Source organism: Mesitornis unicolor, unplaced genomic scaffold (assembly GCF_000695765.1).
Source record: "Mesitornis unicolor isolate BGI_N332 unplaced genomic scaffold, ASM69576v1 scaffold46099, whole genome shotgun sequence".
Classification (NCBI taxonomy): domain Eukaryota; kingdom Metazoa; phylum Chordata; class Aves; order Mesitornithiformes; family Mesitornithidae; genus Mesitornis; species Mesitornis unicolor.
The window spans coordinates 18,706-34,344 of record NW_010210190.1 but is presented as its reverse complement, the minus strand read 5'-3'; the positions used below and the strand labels follow the sequence as shown (position 1 = coordinate 34,344).

The 15,639-nt window shown below is 48.3% G+C and overlaps 1 protein-coding gene across 1 annotated transcript in view; it reads left to right on the top strand.

Annotated features, from left to right (window-relative positions):
• TGM4 (transglutaminase 4) overlaps window positions 1-13,417 on the top strand; it is a 26,200-nt gene extending 12,783 nt beyond the window's left edge. The window contains exons 2-14 of the mRNA XM_010193103.1: window positions 3,655-3,834; window positions 3,978-4,084; window positions 4,376-4,505; window positions 5,146-5,264; window positions 6,714-6,821; window positions 7,350-7,524; window positions 8,046-8,184; window positions 8,425-8,528; window positions 9,336-9,587; window positions 10,244-10,591; window positions 12,003-12,172; window positions 12,674-12,810; window positions 13,276-13,417. Of these exons, the coding sequence (XP_010191405.1) occupies window positions 3,655-3,834; window positions 3,978-4,084; window positions 4,376-4,505; window positions 5,146-5,264; window positions 6,714-6,821; window positions 7,350-7,524; window positions 8,046-8,184; window positions 8,425-8,528; window positions 9,336-9,587; window positions 10,244-10,591; window positions 12,003-12,172; window positions 12,674-12,810; window positions 13,276-13,417 (2,111 nt within the window). The remainder of the gene's footprint in view (window positions 1-3,654; window positions 3,835-3,977; window positions 4,085-4,375; window positions 4,506-5,145; window positions 5,265-6,713; window positions 6,822-7,349; window positions 7,525-8,045; window positions 8,185-8,424; window positions 8,529-9,335; window positions 9,588-10,243; window positions 10,592-12,002; window positions 12,173-12,673; window positions 12,811-13,275) is intronic.
• The last annotated feature ends 2,222 nt before the right edge of the window (window positions 13,418-15,639 follow it).

The window sequence follows — 15,639 nt, the reverse complement described above, 5'->3', positions numbered from 1 at the left end:
CCTGCTGAAAAAAAAGGAAAAAAAGCTACCTGGCAGGACTTGGGTTTGCTTCTGCCCTGCCCCAAGAAGGAACACAGCCAGGGCAGAAGACAGAGCAGGAAGCCGAAAGCGGGCACATGGGGGCTACCCGGGGAGGGCAGGCTGTGGCCCAGCTCTTTGGACCTGGAGATGGGTGTGCCGCCGGCTCGTTCTGTGGCATTTTTGGCACAGGACACCGTGCCAGCCAGATCACAGAGTATCACAGGTGTGTTTGCACAGGAATCAGTGCAGGGCAATTGACCGGCAGCACTATGCGGGGACGGGGCTTTGGCACAGCGCTCTGCACCATCAGGGCATACTCCAAGGCATACGTTCTCTGTGGTTTTTCTCTTTGCAACCTTAACACTGGTGATTTCCAGGAACAAGGGGTGGAAATGAAGTCCTTAAGTTAGGAAATGCTGGAAGGATGGATTCCCCAAGGCCCTTTCCCACAGCCATCCTATGCATTCAGCTCCCACATCCCTCCATAGCCCTCTCCCATCACCAGAACTGTTTTCTGGTAGCTTCTCAGGCAATCAGCAAGTTTTCCATAAGGAACAAGGTTGAGCAGCTTTGGTGGCTGGAGACTTGTTAATGCTGAGGAAGACGCACTTCTCCTTTGTCCTTCTCAAGATGGTTAAGCAAGTTCAGATTAATTTTTTTTTACATATATACACACACCCCGTTGCGCAAAACATCACCCCATGATTGGCATCTGGCAAGCAGCAAGCAAACAAAATGCACTCAAAAATGAAATCAGTTAACAAAAAGTGATGGTCAATTTTAAGTCTGTTTGCTGTACCAATGGTGGCTGTAATGTAATTAAGATAAATATGGTTTATATAGTTACTAAGAAGAATTACACGGAGGTAGTAATCTGGTGGGGATCCATGGGCGGTCAGTTCAGTTTACTCAAGGCTGCAGTTGCTGCCCAGTGCAGGTCCCAGTGCCACAGGTTTCAGCCTGCCCTGGATCCAGCCTTGCCCATGGCATCTCTCACGCCACAGCAGCTACCGGCAGATTTCAGCCTCTTTGATGTCAGGGATGGCTCTTGTTGATACTCAAGCATGCATGGTTGCCTGGTACCGTGCAAATCTGTCAAGACATTTTGTGGACTAATCCCTCCAACCATTATGCCTTTGACTTGCTGATTTCAAAGCTACCATAAGCAGTTTAAAATTTCCTGACTCTCCCACGTCTTCATCTGAATCACTCATGAGCCAAGTGCTTTTGAGGTATTGTTACTCCCTGCTGCTTACACGGAATTTATCTGATGAGGATATCGAATGGGCAGGTACAAGACAGGAGACGCTTCTAAAGCTGTATAGAGATATACAGCCACGCTCTGGCATGCTCTGGCTTTCCCTCTCACACCTGGGCAGCCTGCTTGATGCAGTAACCCCCAAATCCCCATCTTTACTGAGAGCTGAGGGCTTTCTCTTTGCTCAAGCTTTGCCCAAGGGCTTCGCTCTTTGCTCAAGCGTTGGGCTGGGTTGTGCCTCCTCGGGGCCTTGCACCCTTTTCTGAACCCCACTCCAGACTCAAGTTACAGGAGGGGAGAGCAACCCAGAATCTGATGATTTTTAAGTGCCCTGTCCTATAAAATCAGGTGCTGTGTTGGGAATGAATAGGAGTGAGGCACCTGGCAGGGTCTCCTACTGGAGTCCAAAGCTGTCCTGAAGTCAAATGGCAAAAGCACCAGTTGGCATGAAGTGGGGCAGAGCGCTACCCCCCACATTTGGCATCCCCCCAGACAGGTAGCATCTCTGCAGCTCACTCCCAGCCCCAGCCCTTCCTTTGGTACATGAGTTATAGGAGAAACCAAATCCTTGGGAAAAAAAAACCAAATAATCACATATGCAGATTTCCATAAGAGGTTGATTAATGACAGTTGTGATACTAATTGACACTAATTTTTGAAGGGAAAATATAAAGAATCAGCCTCAGAGTCCTAAAGAGTCCCATTTCCCAGGCTTATGGCATCTCAGAGACACTGGGAAACTCAGCAGCTGAGAGGAGCCAAATTACAACATATTCAGTTCATTTCCAGCTTGACTGTGCACTGCATTTTGCAAGGAACAATTGAAGTCACTGTTCATTATTATTTGATAACCATGAAGGATGTGTTCAATGATAATATAAGGCTAATGTTTGGCCAGAGGTAAATACGCTGAGAGAAAATCCCAAAAGTGGGCCTTAATTTTTAAGCTGCTTTGTGCTAGCTGGGGACCGCTTGGGAGCATCACCTCTGAATGAGCCTTGGCAAGAAGTGCTTTCTTTACCTGCTCATATTACTGCTACTACTTCTGCTACTACTGTTGCTTTAATGCCTGCAATAATGAAGAAACATTTGCAATACTTAAGGACCTGATTCACCCTGCACTCAGCAAGGCACAGCCATGCAGCAAACAGGAGTTGCTGTCACAGCCTTGGCTTTGCCACCAGCAAAACAGCTGAGAAGATGGGGGCAAGGAGGAGAGGATTCAGAGACATGGTGGGACCATGGGCTGCTGCAGTGGTCAGGACCTCTGGTGGGCACCCATGCAAGGTGCTCAGGGGAGAAGAGCTGCCACCCAGCAGCTGTAGGGATGGGATACACAAAAGTTTTGGATGCCCCCTCCCTGGAAGTGTTCAAGGCCAGGTTGGACAGGGCTTTGACAGCCTGGTGTAGTGAGAGGTGTCCCTGCCCATGGACTAGATGATCTTTAAGGTCCCCTCCAACCCAAACCATTCTATGATGCAGATGTGCTGCCACCACTCCATTGCTGAGTGGGAAGCAAGACTTTCGCAGGAACAAGACTTTCAGTATCACAACAAAATTTGCAGTCATGCCATCTTCCTGGCCTGCGGAGCTGGCTTATGGCTGCTGGCCCCTCCAGGCCAGCTGGCAGCATCCCAGGACAGGCAGTGGGCCAGCAGACACGGATTTCCAAACCAGATCCCATTCACAGTGCTTTTGGCTGCTGAGGAAGCAGCCGCAAGGGCACATGACAGGTGGTGCTGGGATGCCAGCTGGATGCGTGGCTGCTGGCAGAGACAGAAATCCTCACACTACCTCTCCTACTGCTGCTACTTCCCTTGGGCTGCTCATTTCCCCACTCACTCAGAGCCACCTCAGAGGTCAAACATCCCCCATACTTCCTGGGAGGCGATGGAGGGAGGCAGAGGCACACTGCAGCAACTTGGGCCCGAATAGTCAGAGGGTGAGGCAGGTGCTTGTCCCTAATCCGGGTGGATTGCTGCAGGTCCTTCACCGCTGCCAGCCTCCGTAATGCATCCCAGCAACGTGACTCTCTCTCTCTATCTCTATATCCTTATGCTAAGTAATTATATTGTGTTGTGTTGTGTTGTGTTGTGTTGTGTTATGTTATGTTATATGTTTTTATATATATAATATAGTATAATATAGTTAGTATATTATAGTATAGTATATTATCATGTGTGTGTATATATACATAAAAACCATTGTACCATCCATCAGCTCTGGTGATCCTTGGTTTGATTCTTGTGCTAGACAGCTGGACACTTCGACGTTTTGATGAGCCGCAGGGCTCCATTAAGAAGAAGAAAACCGTCTTTATGAAGCAATTTACCATCAACCACCTTTTCTTTTTAATTTCTCCCTCTCTCCAACAGGGAGCGACCTGAAGGTCACTGGGATTGACTTTCTCAAGAGCCAGAACTGCCGCCTGCACCACACAGATGCCTACAACATCAAGAACCTGGTGGTACGGCGCGGGCAGCCCTTTCTGATGCAGCTCAACTTCAGCCGGGAGCTGAAGGCTACCGACAAGTTGGCAGTGCGTTTCGGCATTGGTAAGCAAATTCCCCCTCTATGGCCACTGAGCAAAGCGGGAGAGGCCTGGCAGCCTTTGGCTCCCTGTTCCTGCCGCCTGGTGCTGTGTGGATGTTGCAGACCTGTGCAACTCTCCCACATCTCATGTTGGGATTGTTTCTAGGTGAAAACCCAATGAAAATCAGAGGGACCCTGATGTCGCTGAACCCAAGGCGGGAGCCGGACTTCAGTGGGTGGCAAATCTCCATCGTCAAGAGCAGCGACAAAGAGGTAGAGCCCATGGGCCCTGTTCCTATATGGGACAATGGTGGAGGGCAGCAACACCAAGCCCATTGGGAGCAATAGACCAAATCCTCATACCCCTATCGTGCTTTCACCATAATTTTAGGCAGGCAGCAGCCTTGCTCTGTTTAATTCATAGCTCCCCCACTGCACATGCAGGACGTGCTCCATCCCTTTTTCCCCACACAAATCCCTGTGCCCACCACCTTCAGTGCTTGTGCCATGCCTGTGGCCATGGTGGAAGGTCCATCATGCTGTCTCTCCTTGTTGCCTCCCCAGTGCCTGCTGTCTGTCACCAGCTCACCCAGGGCCCCAGTGGGAAAATACACCCTGCACGTGAAGACTGGGACTAACATTTATAAGCCCGAAAATGATACTGTCTATCTTTTGTTCAATCCTTGGTGCGAAGGTAAGAGTGGCCCAGCAACCAGGGGATGATAATTACTGCTGCCAGGCATTATTGTCCCTGCGAGAGCTTTTCCTCACATTTTTCCTCCTCTCTTTCCCACATACATTGCTTTTTCTCCCTAAAACACCACAAGCAGCATCCTCATGGAGCCAGCAAGGAGCTGGGCAATAGCAACAAGTCAACTCCTTGCTGGGGAGGTCCCAGTGCCAGGTTAAGGGGCATCTCTCTGTCACCTCTGTTGGCATCTCTCTGTCACTCCCCACTGTTTCCCTGAGCAAAGGTTTACTAAGATGTCTGGGTTGGCTTAAAATACAGATTAAAAAAATAACCAGACCAAAAAAAAAGTGCTGATGGTTGGCATCAGTCCCCCAATTTTCTTTTCTGTCTACTTAGTCCACTGAAGTGTTTGTTCAGAAAGAAGCATTTCTTTAAAGTCATATAGCAACAGACCTACAGAAGTAAAATAAAGCTTAGTCTTATAGGAAATTCTTCCATGATAGAAAATAAAATGTGAGTGCTGCATGGTCATCATTTGGTGTGAATGTTACAGACCACCAGACCCCCAAGTTTACCTTTCCAAGGAAAACTTTGTATAGCATGTGTGCATACCACCTAACACCTGAGGGTTTTTCTGTTCTAGCTGATGTTGTCTTCCTGGCCGATGAGGCGCAGAAAAAGGAGTATGTGCTCAATGATACAGGCTACATCTATGTTGGGTCTGCATACAACATAACTGGCAGACCCTGGAATTTTGGGCAGGTAAAACACAGCTGTCTTGTCAGCTTTATTACTCTTATTCACTCTTTCTCTCTTAGGTGTCCGTTTCAATGAATCAGATCCAAGAACAGCTAAAACCCATGAGTAGCTCCAAGCACTTGAATAATCCTGCCAGTTTCCCTGGGAGGGCTCACCTGCTTGGAGCAATCTGCATACATGTTTTCCCCAGCCACAGCTTTAAGAGAGAATTTAAAGGGGGTATAAATATGGCATGTTTATAATCAGATCACAAAACCCCTGGCAAAGGATGTGGAAATTGGGGATGGAGCATTACTGGTTGAAAAGATTCCCATAAGGAGTCCTGCCTCCTCTTATGCAACACAGCAGCCACGGGTAACCAGATCCTGATTCATGAAAAGGTCTGACAGTGGGGGGCAAAAACCATGTGATTATTTACCTATTGCATCAAGATTGGGGAAAAAAGAGGGGAAAGCACTGGCAGAGGTTGTCATTGCTCAAGTGGTGTCTTTACTGACTGCAAGGTGAACTGCAGGGTGCAGGACACCATCAGCCCGCCCTCTCAGGAAGGGTGTTCCTCCACGCTGCCTCTGAGATAACTCCAGTGGAGTGCAGCGACAAAGCTGCTCGGGCTGCAGATAAGAGATAGATGCCAGAGCAGGTTTATTTGCGCTCCGTGTAAACCATATAGACTCCCAAATGGAGCATCCTGCACCCTATCCAGACAGACTCCACACCAAAAAATATTTGAATCTGGGGTTTTTTTGTTTGTTTTGGTTTTGTTTTATTTTATAAGTCTGTGATTTCAAGCTTCACGGTACAGATAGCCCAGCAAAAGTGCTCATGCTGATGCCTTGTCCATAAAGGGGCCAAAGGGCACTGTTCATGGGGCTGTTCCTATCCTAATATTTATTTTGACTTTAGGCAATGAGAATTGATATTGATATTCTGCCGAGCTTTGTTGGATCGGATGTTTAACAACTCTGTGAATTGGACCTCAGGGAGCTTTATCAGCAATTGCTAATTAGGAAACTTTTGGTGTAATAATCTGCGTTTATGTACCTTTTTTTTCCTCAGAGTTCACTTTGTACCAATGTCAATAGACTGAATACCTGCAGCGCTCTTAAGTTTTCATTACTCTTGTGAGTAATTTGCAAGGTTTCAGGGAGATGACGCAGGTGACTTAGGACTACTCAGAGGATTAAAGACCGCTGGGTCAGGTCCCAACTGTGTTTGCAAGACACGTTAAACAGGCTTTTGTCTTCCAAGGTGGGGTTTTATCTAAGCCCTTCTTTGCAGAGAACAGTTTTCGGAAGTCCCATAGGCTTGAAAAATCAATATCATAAAGGAAGTTTAGAAGTTACCACTAGTCAGACAGTTTCCTGCAAGTACTTAGATAAACTTTGTAGTGACTGAGCAAATTCTGGTTTAAAGCAACATATGAAAATGTCTCCAACTTTCTTTCCAAAACAGTTTGAGGAATTCATCTTGGATGCCTGCATGTATCTGCTGGACAAAAGTCAGCTGAAGCTGAGCAACAGAAGGGATACTGTGTTGGTGTCCAGAGCCATGTCTGCTTTGGTATGGCTCTCTCAATGTGCTTTGCCCCTCCAGCTTTCCCCCTTCCTTCTACTTGCTCTGCCTTCCCTAGGGCCTTGAACAGCATTTCAGGATGCACCTGAAATGGGTTCCTTTGGGAAACTGCAAGGAAATAGCTAGAAGAATTTTGGGTGGAGGGAAGAGGCGAGCAAAACATAGCATCTCCCCATCTCCAAAGCTTGCAGCTTCCCTGGTGGTTGTCCTTCCTTCCCCGGCAGCTGCATTGGCAGAGCCAGCACAGGCACGGCTGTGGTGGGACCTTTCTGGGGATTAGGATACAAGATTCAGTGTGTCTTATGGCTGTCCCAGGAAGTGGTGTCACTTCCCTTTAGATATTCAAGGGAAGGTTTTCCACCCATGGGAGCCCCCAACCCACACCAGCAGCCTCACTGGGTGCCACAGGGCTGTGGAGCATCTGGGGAGACACAGGGTGGGCAGAGACCCTGGGGTTTAAGCCTCATTCAGTCACCTCCTCATGTTTTTCTCCTTTGCATGTGTGCGTGACCACAGGTCAATGCCAACGATGACAGCGGTGTCCTGCTGGGGAACTGGTCAGGGAATTACAGCAACGGGACCTCCCCTATGGATTGGATCGGGAGTGTCTCGATTTTGCAGCAGTATTACAAAACAAAGAAGCCAGTCTGTTACGGTCAATGCTGGGTCTTCGCAGGAGTCCTCACTACAGGTAAACAGTGAACAGTCTCCCTGCTCTGATATCCCGATTGCTGCACCAGTAAGCCAAATTGTCGTGCCTTTGAGCACTGGAGGTGGCAGGATCTGTCCTGTAAGGAGAGGCTGAGGGAGCTGGGACTGCTCAGCCTGGAGAAGTAGACAGCTGAGGGAGTCTTATCCATGTGTATATGCACCCAATGGGAGGGACTGGAGCAAACAAAGCCAAGCTCTTCTCAATGGTGCCCAGTGACAGGACCAGAGGTGATGGACACAACCTGAAGCACAGGGAGGTTCTGCCTGAAAGTGGGAAAAAAGCTTTTTTCACTGTGAGGGTGACTGAGCACTGGCACAGGTTGCCCAGAGAGGTGGTGGTGGATCCATCCTTGGGGATATTCAAAAGCCATCTGGGCACAGCCTTGGGCACCTGCTCTAGAGTGCCTTGTGTGGACAGAGGAATCAGACTAGATGATCCCCAGAGGCACCCAGCAACCCGGGTGATTATCTGACTGTGTGTTTTGTCTGCCTGTGCCACAGTCATGCGCTGCCTGGGGGTCCCATCCCGCTGCGTCAGTAACTTCAACTCGGCGCACGATACAGAGGAGAACCTGAGAGTTGACATTTACATGAACGAATACGGAGATAAGCTGGACCGGCTGTCCCTCGACTCCATCTGGTACTGCCAAAGGGGGCTAACGCTCCCTATCCCCTGCATTCCCCAACCCAGGAGCCTTTCCTTTGAGAATTTCCCTACTGCTTTGGGTTTGCTTGGAGGAGAGAGAGAAAGCCTGAGGTTTCACAGGGTTACATGCAAATCCCCATTAAACCTGCCCTTACTTAAGGATTAAGAAAGGCAATCGTGACTCCTCTGGCTGTAACAGCTCACTCCTTTTCTTTCCAACCCAAATGCACACAGGAACTTCCATGTGTGGAATGATGTCTGGATGAAGCGGAAGGACCTGCCGGAAGGGTTTGATGGCTGGCAAGCAATCGATTCAACCCCTCAGGAGCAAAGCCAAGGTAGGATTTGTCTGGAAAGGCCGTTCTGCAACTCCCAAGGGAGCCAGAGACATTTTGTATGAAAATCATGGTCCCCAGAGGGCAAAGCACATCTTTATGCACTTGGGCAGTGACATCCTAATGCCAGAGGTCTCACTCCTGCCATCTCAGCCTCGGACGGGAGGAATGGCATTTCTCAGCAGGCAAAAACCCAACATACTAGGACACTGTGGGGACATGAATGCCATTTCAGAGGTTAGAGCACACAGCTGGAAATCAGAGTTAATTTCTCTTTCCACCATCCTCTGATTTCTTTGGCAAAGTTGAAGACTCAAAGCAGTCTGTCCTGAGAGGTGCCACAGCTTTCCCCAGTAAAGATGCTTTCTGTGGAGCTTCTCTGAGGAAGTTCTGAGTCCACTCATTGGTTAAATGAGAGAAGTGTCTGCACAGATGCAGGGAATTTAGGGGCAGAAAAGAGAACATTTATCCTCAAGGCTGTGCAGAAAGCAGGGTATTGCCAGGAGATCAAACACAGGTGGCTGGACTCAGCTGTCTCCATCACCAAGCCATGAATTTCAAATCTTAAAATTATTTAAGTGAGGGGAAACACAAAAGCTCTAACTGGACCCTGCTCATCTATAAAAAAACCCCAAACAGCTATGGGATAAATGAGGGCTACTGGAGTTCATTGAGTTAGAGGAATATTTACTACTAGTAGTCAACTACCATGGCCACAGGTTCCTGCTTGGGGAGAGGCTGAGGGTGGAAAAAAAATTGGAGGCTCTGCTTATGTCTGGAAAAGCAAATGATGTTGAATGTTCTTTCCAGGTATTTTCCAGTGTGGTCCATGCCCACTGAAGGGTATCCGAGAAGGGGATGTGTACCTGCCCTATGACAGCAAGTTTGTGTATGCGGAAGTGAACGCTGACAAAGTCTACTGGCTCGTCAAGAAGGTGAACGGCAAGGATAAGTACATCAGGATCAGCACGGAGACCGAAGGCGTTGGCGTGAACATAAGCACAAAAGCTGTGGGAGAGAACAAGCGGGAAGACATCACCTCGCAGTACAAGTTCCCTGAAGGTGACTGCCCCCTCCCGTAAAGTAGTGCAAAAGAGGAGACCCCGGCCATGTAGCTCACCCCACAATGTGTGTTTCCTCCAGGAGAAAACTGCAGGGATAGCTGCAGTGGCAAAGACCATGTAAGGCCTGGAGACCTAGGGGTGACAACACTGCTCCTGGGCATCTTCATGCCCACAGTGACACCTATAGGCTGCTCTTTAGGGACAGTTCGAGCAAGGTTGCAGGCAGTGAAAGAAATAGGCTGAGTGACCAACCTAGTGGTTGGATTTGCCGTTGCTTCATCTCTTCTTTTCTTCTTTCCATTCCTCAGACCATATTGGAAACAAAAAAACACCTGCATTCCCTCCCCACAGTTCTCAGATCCAGCCATGTTGTGCTAGACTGTCAAACCCTTCCCAGTGACGAGTGGGAAAATCTTCAGCTGAAAAATTTAAGACCATCCATTCTCTTAAAAGTCTCATTTGGGAAATTCTTCCAGTCCAAAATCCTACAGTTAGATCTGGTGGTAGCATAAACCAAGAGGATCTCCTGAGCAGAGGCTAGAGGTGCCCTGACATCCTCTCTGCTCAGCAGCAGAAGGATAAATAAAGGCAACATGGCTCTGGGTGAGGAGACTGAGATGATACAGCTATGACCCATCTTTTTTCTTCATCCAGGCTCTGAAGAGGAAAGGAAAGCTATGCAGAGAGCTTACTCCTTCTTACGCCCTTCGGGATTAGTACCTCGTGCACGTTTTGCTTCGATTCTGCCCATGGAGAACATGATCTCCAAGCCTGCAGTCCCACATGATACAGTCTCCCAGTCTGGGATTCAGCTTGAGATAACCAATAAAGAACCTTTGTATCCTGGCAATCCCCTTGAATTGGCCATCACAGTGAAGACCTCTACTTCTGGATACTGGACCATCAGTCTTGTTGGCTCCTGCCAGCTGCAGTCCTATACTGGGAAAGTTGAGGCCAGCCTTGGATATATCAAGGAGACCATCAAGCTTGAAGGCATATCTGGTAGGCACAGAAAGCTTGCTGTGTTCTGCGGGCAGTCTGGGGTTTCACTCCTGCTGGTTCATAGTAGCTCCGCTATAGGTCAGTGCATGGCTCTGTATGGCATGAAGAGCAGAAATTGTCTGCCTGCTACCCACCTTTCTTGTTACTGCATCTAGGAGTCTCGCTTATAGACTGGGATCCCACCGTAGCAGGAACTAAAACATGAAGGCCCTGTCCCTGCTGCAGATTCAACAAGATGGTTAGAAATACACTGGTGTGGGCAGACAGACGTTTTCACTGTGCGAGCAAGGTGTGGTGAAGCATCTCTCTCCCATTCATATGGGTCAGATCCCTCACGGGATTTAAATGGCTGGAAAATTTCCTTCCCCTCCCTGGAAGTGTTCAAGGCCAGATTGGATGGGGCTTTGAGCAGCCTAGTGTGGTAGGAGGTGTCCCTGCCCATGGCAGAGGGGGTTGGACTGGATGATCCAGTCATGTCCAACACAAACCATTTCGTGATTTTATTTTTTTCTTATGCTTACCACTAATGTTGATCAGCTGGTGGTGATGTGGGTGAGTGTTATGTTCTGAATTCTTCACCCAAGCAAATTTCAACATCGTGGCTGCCTACCTGGCTGATCCCCGGAGCTGTTGACTGTTCATTGTGTGTCTTTGAGCAACCTGGGTTGCATTTGTGATCCTCAGCAATGTGACTGAAATTTGCTAAACGAGAGACTAACAAGTGATGAATAATTAACAGCACTTGCTCATTCCAAGCTTGAGTCACTCTTGCAAAAAAAATCTTTGCTGCTGGTGATTGCTAGGTGTTGTCACATGTATACTGTGGCTGTCAAAATGCAGCAGGGTAGGACGCAAGAGAAGATACATACATTTAGAGATAAAGACAGGATTTTTTTTTTACTCCCAGAAGCCAGGAAACCTTGCGACTAAAGCAAGATTCAGGCTCCAGCACTGCTGACTCTGGGGCTTTTCCAAGCCACTGGAAGCTTGTCCAGGCAATTAAAGATAAAATCTGAAGTGAAAGGAAAGCAGCTAATTTTATAGCAAAGTGGTGCCACAGAGAAGCCCCAGGGGACACGGGCTTAAATGTACTCAACCTTTAAGGAGGCTCCTCTGCCTCCTCCTGAGCACCGGGGCAGCTGGGGACAAGACCTGCTGAAATGCTGGATGTGAGTCCAAGGGAGAGAAATGGTGTGAGCTCAGCCACTCTTCCATGTGGGCTGCGTGTGCTGGGTACCATTCAGCAAGCTGGGGCTTCCTCCTCCAGGGACATCAAGTCTACCCAAAAACAGGATGGTCTCAGCAAATATACCTCATCCTGTGCTCTCAGGCATCAGTCACCAGAGCCAAATTTGCCACCCAGTTTGCGGGTATATGATAAAGCACTGAGTTGTGTCTTTCTCTCCCACAGAGAAACAGGTCGCCCTGAAAATCCCAGCCGACGAATACATGAAGACACTGGCCTCGGTGGAAGATGAAGTGCACATCCATGTCACTGCCATTGCCGAGGTCGAGGGGACTGATGACAAACTCACCAAGGAGGCGACGATGAGCTTTGAGTACCCCCCAATCACTGTCCAGGTGAGGCAGCTGCCAGCCCAGCTCTTGGGGACCAGGGTTAAAGCCCTGCTCCCTGCAGCACTTTGGTGGTGTTAGCATTCCTGGGGACATCTCCAAAGAGCTGCCTCCTGGGGTGTTCAGTCCTTGGTATTTTATTTGGCTGCTCAACCTTTATTTGAAGGATGAAAGCCATGAAATGTAGATTTTTATTGCCCTATCTAAAGCAGGCAGGCAGGGGCTCCTGGAGTAAAGGGGATGGAGAGGACCCTTTGTACAAGGCCTATCTTCAAAACACAGATCTACCTCCTGGTGGAAAAACATGTTGAGAAACCAGAGAGAAGAAAAATAGCAGGGAAAAACAGCAGGGCAAAGCACACAGTGACATGGGAGGGTGGAAAGGCTACGGGAGAGTGTCCATCACCATGCTGGTGGTGAAGAGCAAGCTGTCAGCAGCTCTGACATCTTTATTACCTCTCTGACCCCCAACATTTGGGTTTGTTTCTCTCTTTCCTCCTCTGCCAGATGCCAGAAACAGCCAAACTGAACGAGGAGTTCACCTGTGCCTTCATCTTCAAGAACAGGCTGAACATGTCCCTGGACAACTGCAAGCTGCTGGTGGAGGGCTTGGGCATATTTAAGATGGCAACGTTTGATGAAGGGTAAGGCAACCAGACCAGTGAGAAACGAGGATTCTGCTTTGTTTCTTTTTTCCCCCCTCATTTCCCTTGAAGAAGCAGTTGAGGGATTTGTAGCAATGTGACCCTTGGAAAGCCATGTTCGAGACTGCACCAAATTTAGGCTCAGTCGCAGCAGCTGAAAGACTTATGCAGAGGTTGGCTTGCTCAGGGCATTTGGGCATTGGCAGGGCCATCCTGCTGCTTCCTTCAGAGCCAAATTTAGTGTTTCATCATCACGGGATGGTCTGGGAGGGTTCCCAGGGAGCACCAGGACCACCAGCCAACACCACTGTGCCAAGCCCTGCTTGCTGCATGTTGAGCATCAGAGAAAGGAAACACTCAGCCTACACACACACAGCCACTATTTCTTTAAGCAAAATTATTCAGAAACAGCAAATAAGAACCATAACTCATGCTGGCACTATTTGTTATTTTCTTCCTCATTAGGGACATAAAACCTGGTAAGATCATTAAGTCTGAAGTAGTCTGCACTCCAACGAGACTAGGAGAGAAGAAAATAGTAGCCAAGCTGACCTCGACCCAGATCAAAGGGATCTCTGTGGAGAAGACCATCACCATCACCGAGTAGGATCAGTGCCTCGGCGGGGTGTAAATGGAGGCCTCGCTAAACACGTAGCACAGCTGCATGTTGCGGACACTTCTTGCCTCCTTGATTGCTGGGTGGTAGTCTCAAAGTAAAGAGTGAAAATCCCATTAAGCTAAGGGAATTAAACTGACTTAAAAGGCACAGTTGCGTTGATTGCAGTTAACTGTGATTCAATAAAGGTTGTTAACATCAACTGTGTGATTAGGTCTTATGATGCTGCCAGGTTGGCATGGCTCCAAGCCCTCAGCGGGACATTCCCATCCCAGACTGGGGATCGGAGCTCATAAGGGTCCTGGCTTTGGCCGGTGGTGGGTGTGAGCCTGGGAGATGTTTTGCATGCACCTTTTTTGGCTTTAGACAACAAAAAGAGCAAATCCTGACTCAGTCTCCTCAAACACCATTTTTCATACCTCTTCCTTCCCACTCAATTTCTTTTGGGTTTTTTTTGGAAGAAATACCATCTCCAGCACTGTTATCGGTGCCCACCGAGCCCACCCAGCCCTGCCACCAAGCTGCACATCCCAGCACCTCCTGAGCCCAGAGGTGGCAGGGAATGGCTCCACTCCACAGCATCCAGATGCTGGGGTTTCCAGCATTTCCATGAGGAAAGAGGAAATTGAGCCACACGGTAGTGCAGGGGTTTATTTATTTGTTTATTTAAAAAGGCAAATGCTCAAGCATTAGGTCCATAGAGTGGAATAAAGAAATGGCAACTCCACCCAGTTATGTGCCAGGCCATAAAAAGGCAGGAGGAAAAAAAATAAAGGAGAAAGAAGGGTTTGACCATTCCCTTGTGTTTCAAAGATTTGAGGAGTGCCTAAGTGGCGGCTGAGCCACAAAAGGCGGTCAGGCTCCCCCAGCCCCTAGCACAGTGACTATGGGGAAGAGAGGAGCAGGCAGTCCTTGGCAGATGGAAAAATTAGTTCTTTAATAAGTACAATAGCGACCAGAGGCATAAAAAGGAGCTACAAACAGCAAAATATATCTGTTTTCAAGTTATGTAAGTTCTTTAATTGCATAGAAAAACCTGCTGTAGAAGACACTGGTAAGAAATACAAGAACACTTTCCACATCTGGCACGACCCTGTCCATCACACACTGACACCTCGTGCCAGAGCAGTGACGAGATCTCCAGCAGACTGCAGCACACCAAGCACTCTCAAGGACCCCGGCAGCACGGCCTGAAGATGAAGGCACCATTTAACAAAGGGCAAGGAGTGCATAGAGGGAAGGGAAGGGAAATGGCATGTTTGGTTTCAATGTCATGAAAATCACATTTGGTCTCAAGCTACCAGGTAGTAATTAAAGAAGGAGGTTTACGCCAAAGCTGGGGATAAAACAGATCTTTCCAATTTGTGAAGATCTTTTGCAATTTCTGACTGTTGCCACACGATATTGAGAGAGGACATACACAGAGGGGTACTGGGACTTTGCGAGGAAGGAAGAAGAGGTGGACAAGGGAGATAGACAGCCAAGAGACATCAGAATAACCAATGTGCTGGACATAGAAATTCACCCTATCAGGTGTTAGGGGACATCAGAGCTGGGGCTGGGCTGGCTGCCACCGCTCTGCATAGGGCACACGGACGTGTCTCCATCCCTCACTTGGGCTGTAGCTGCACTGTTGGAAGAGGAGAGATGGCTGTTCTGGTGAAAGCATGCTTTTCTGAGCTACTTTTCCTCCTTCAGCATCCCTATTGCTCTCTATAGGAAATCCCTTACAGATCTGCGTATGTCCCTTTCCCACGGGTTGCTGACAGAGAGGAACGTAGATGCAGGATCAGGAGAGCTTTTTCCCTCACTATCACACTGCTGCACAAGACAAAGACATTTAAGACCTCATGTCTAAATGACACGAGAGGACACCTCAATTCCCCCCAGATACAGGGTGTTTCCCTTTACCTATTTTACATTTTACAAATAGACAGTTCCTAATGACTTTTTCTAAATCTAGTTTTCAGTGACAAAGAGGAGACATCACGAGGGGACAGGGGATGGGATGACTTTTCGGAAATACCCCCTGGGTTTTAGCCAAGCTGTGCTCTGAACAGTCACAGCACTCCATTTATTGCCAGCTCCTTTGCCAAAAAAAAGAGACTGCTGTGGCAGAGGACAAGTCCAGGAGAGAGTCTCATCCCTCCACAGTAGCCCTGAACATCGCACCGTTAATACATATTAAGATGGGGGGTTTCTTTGGGAAAAAA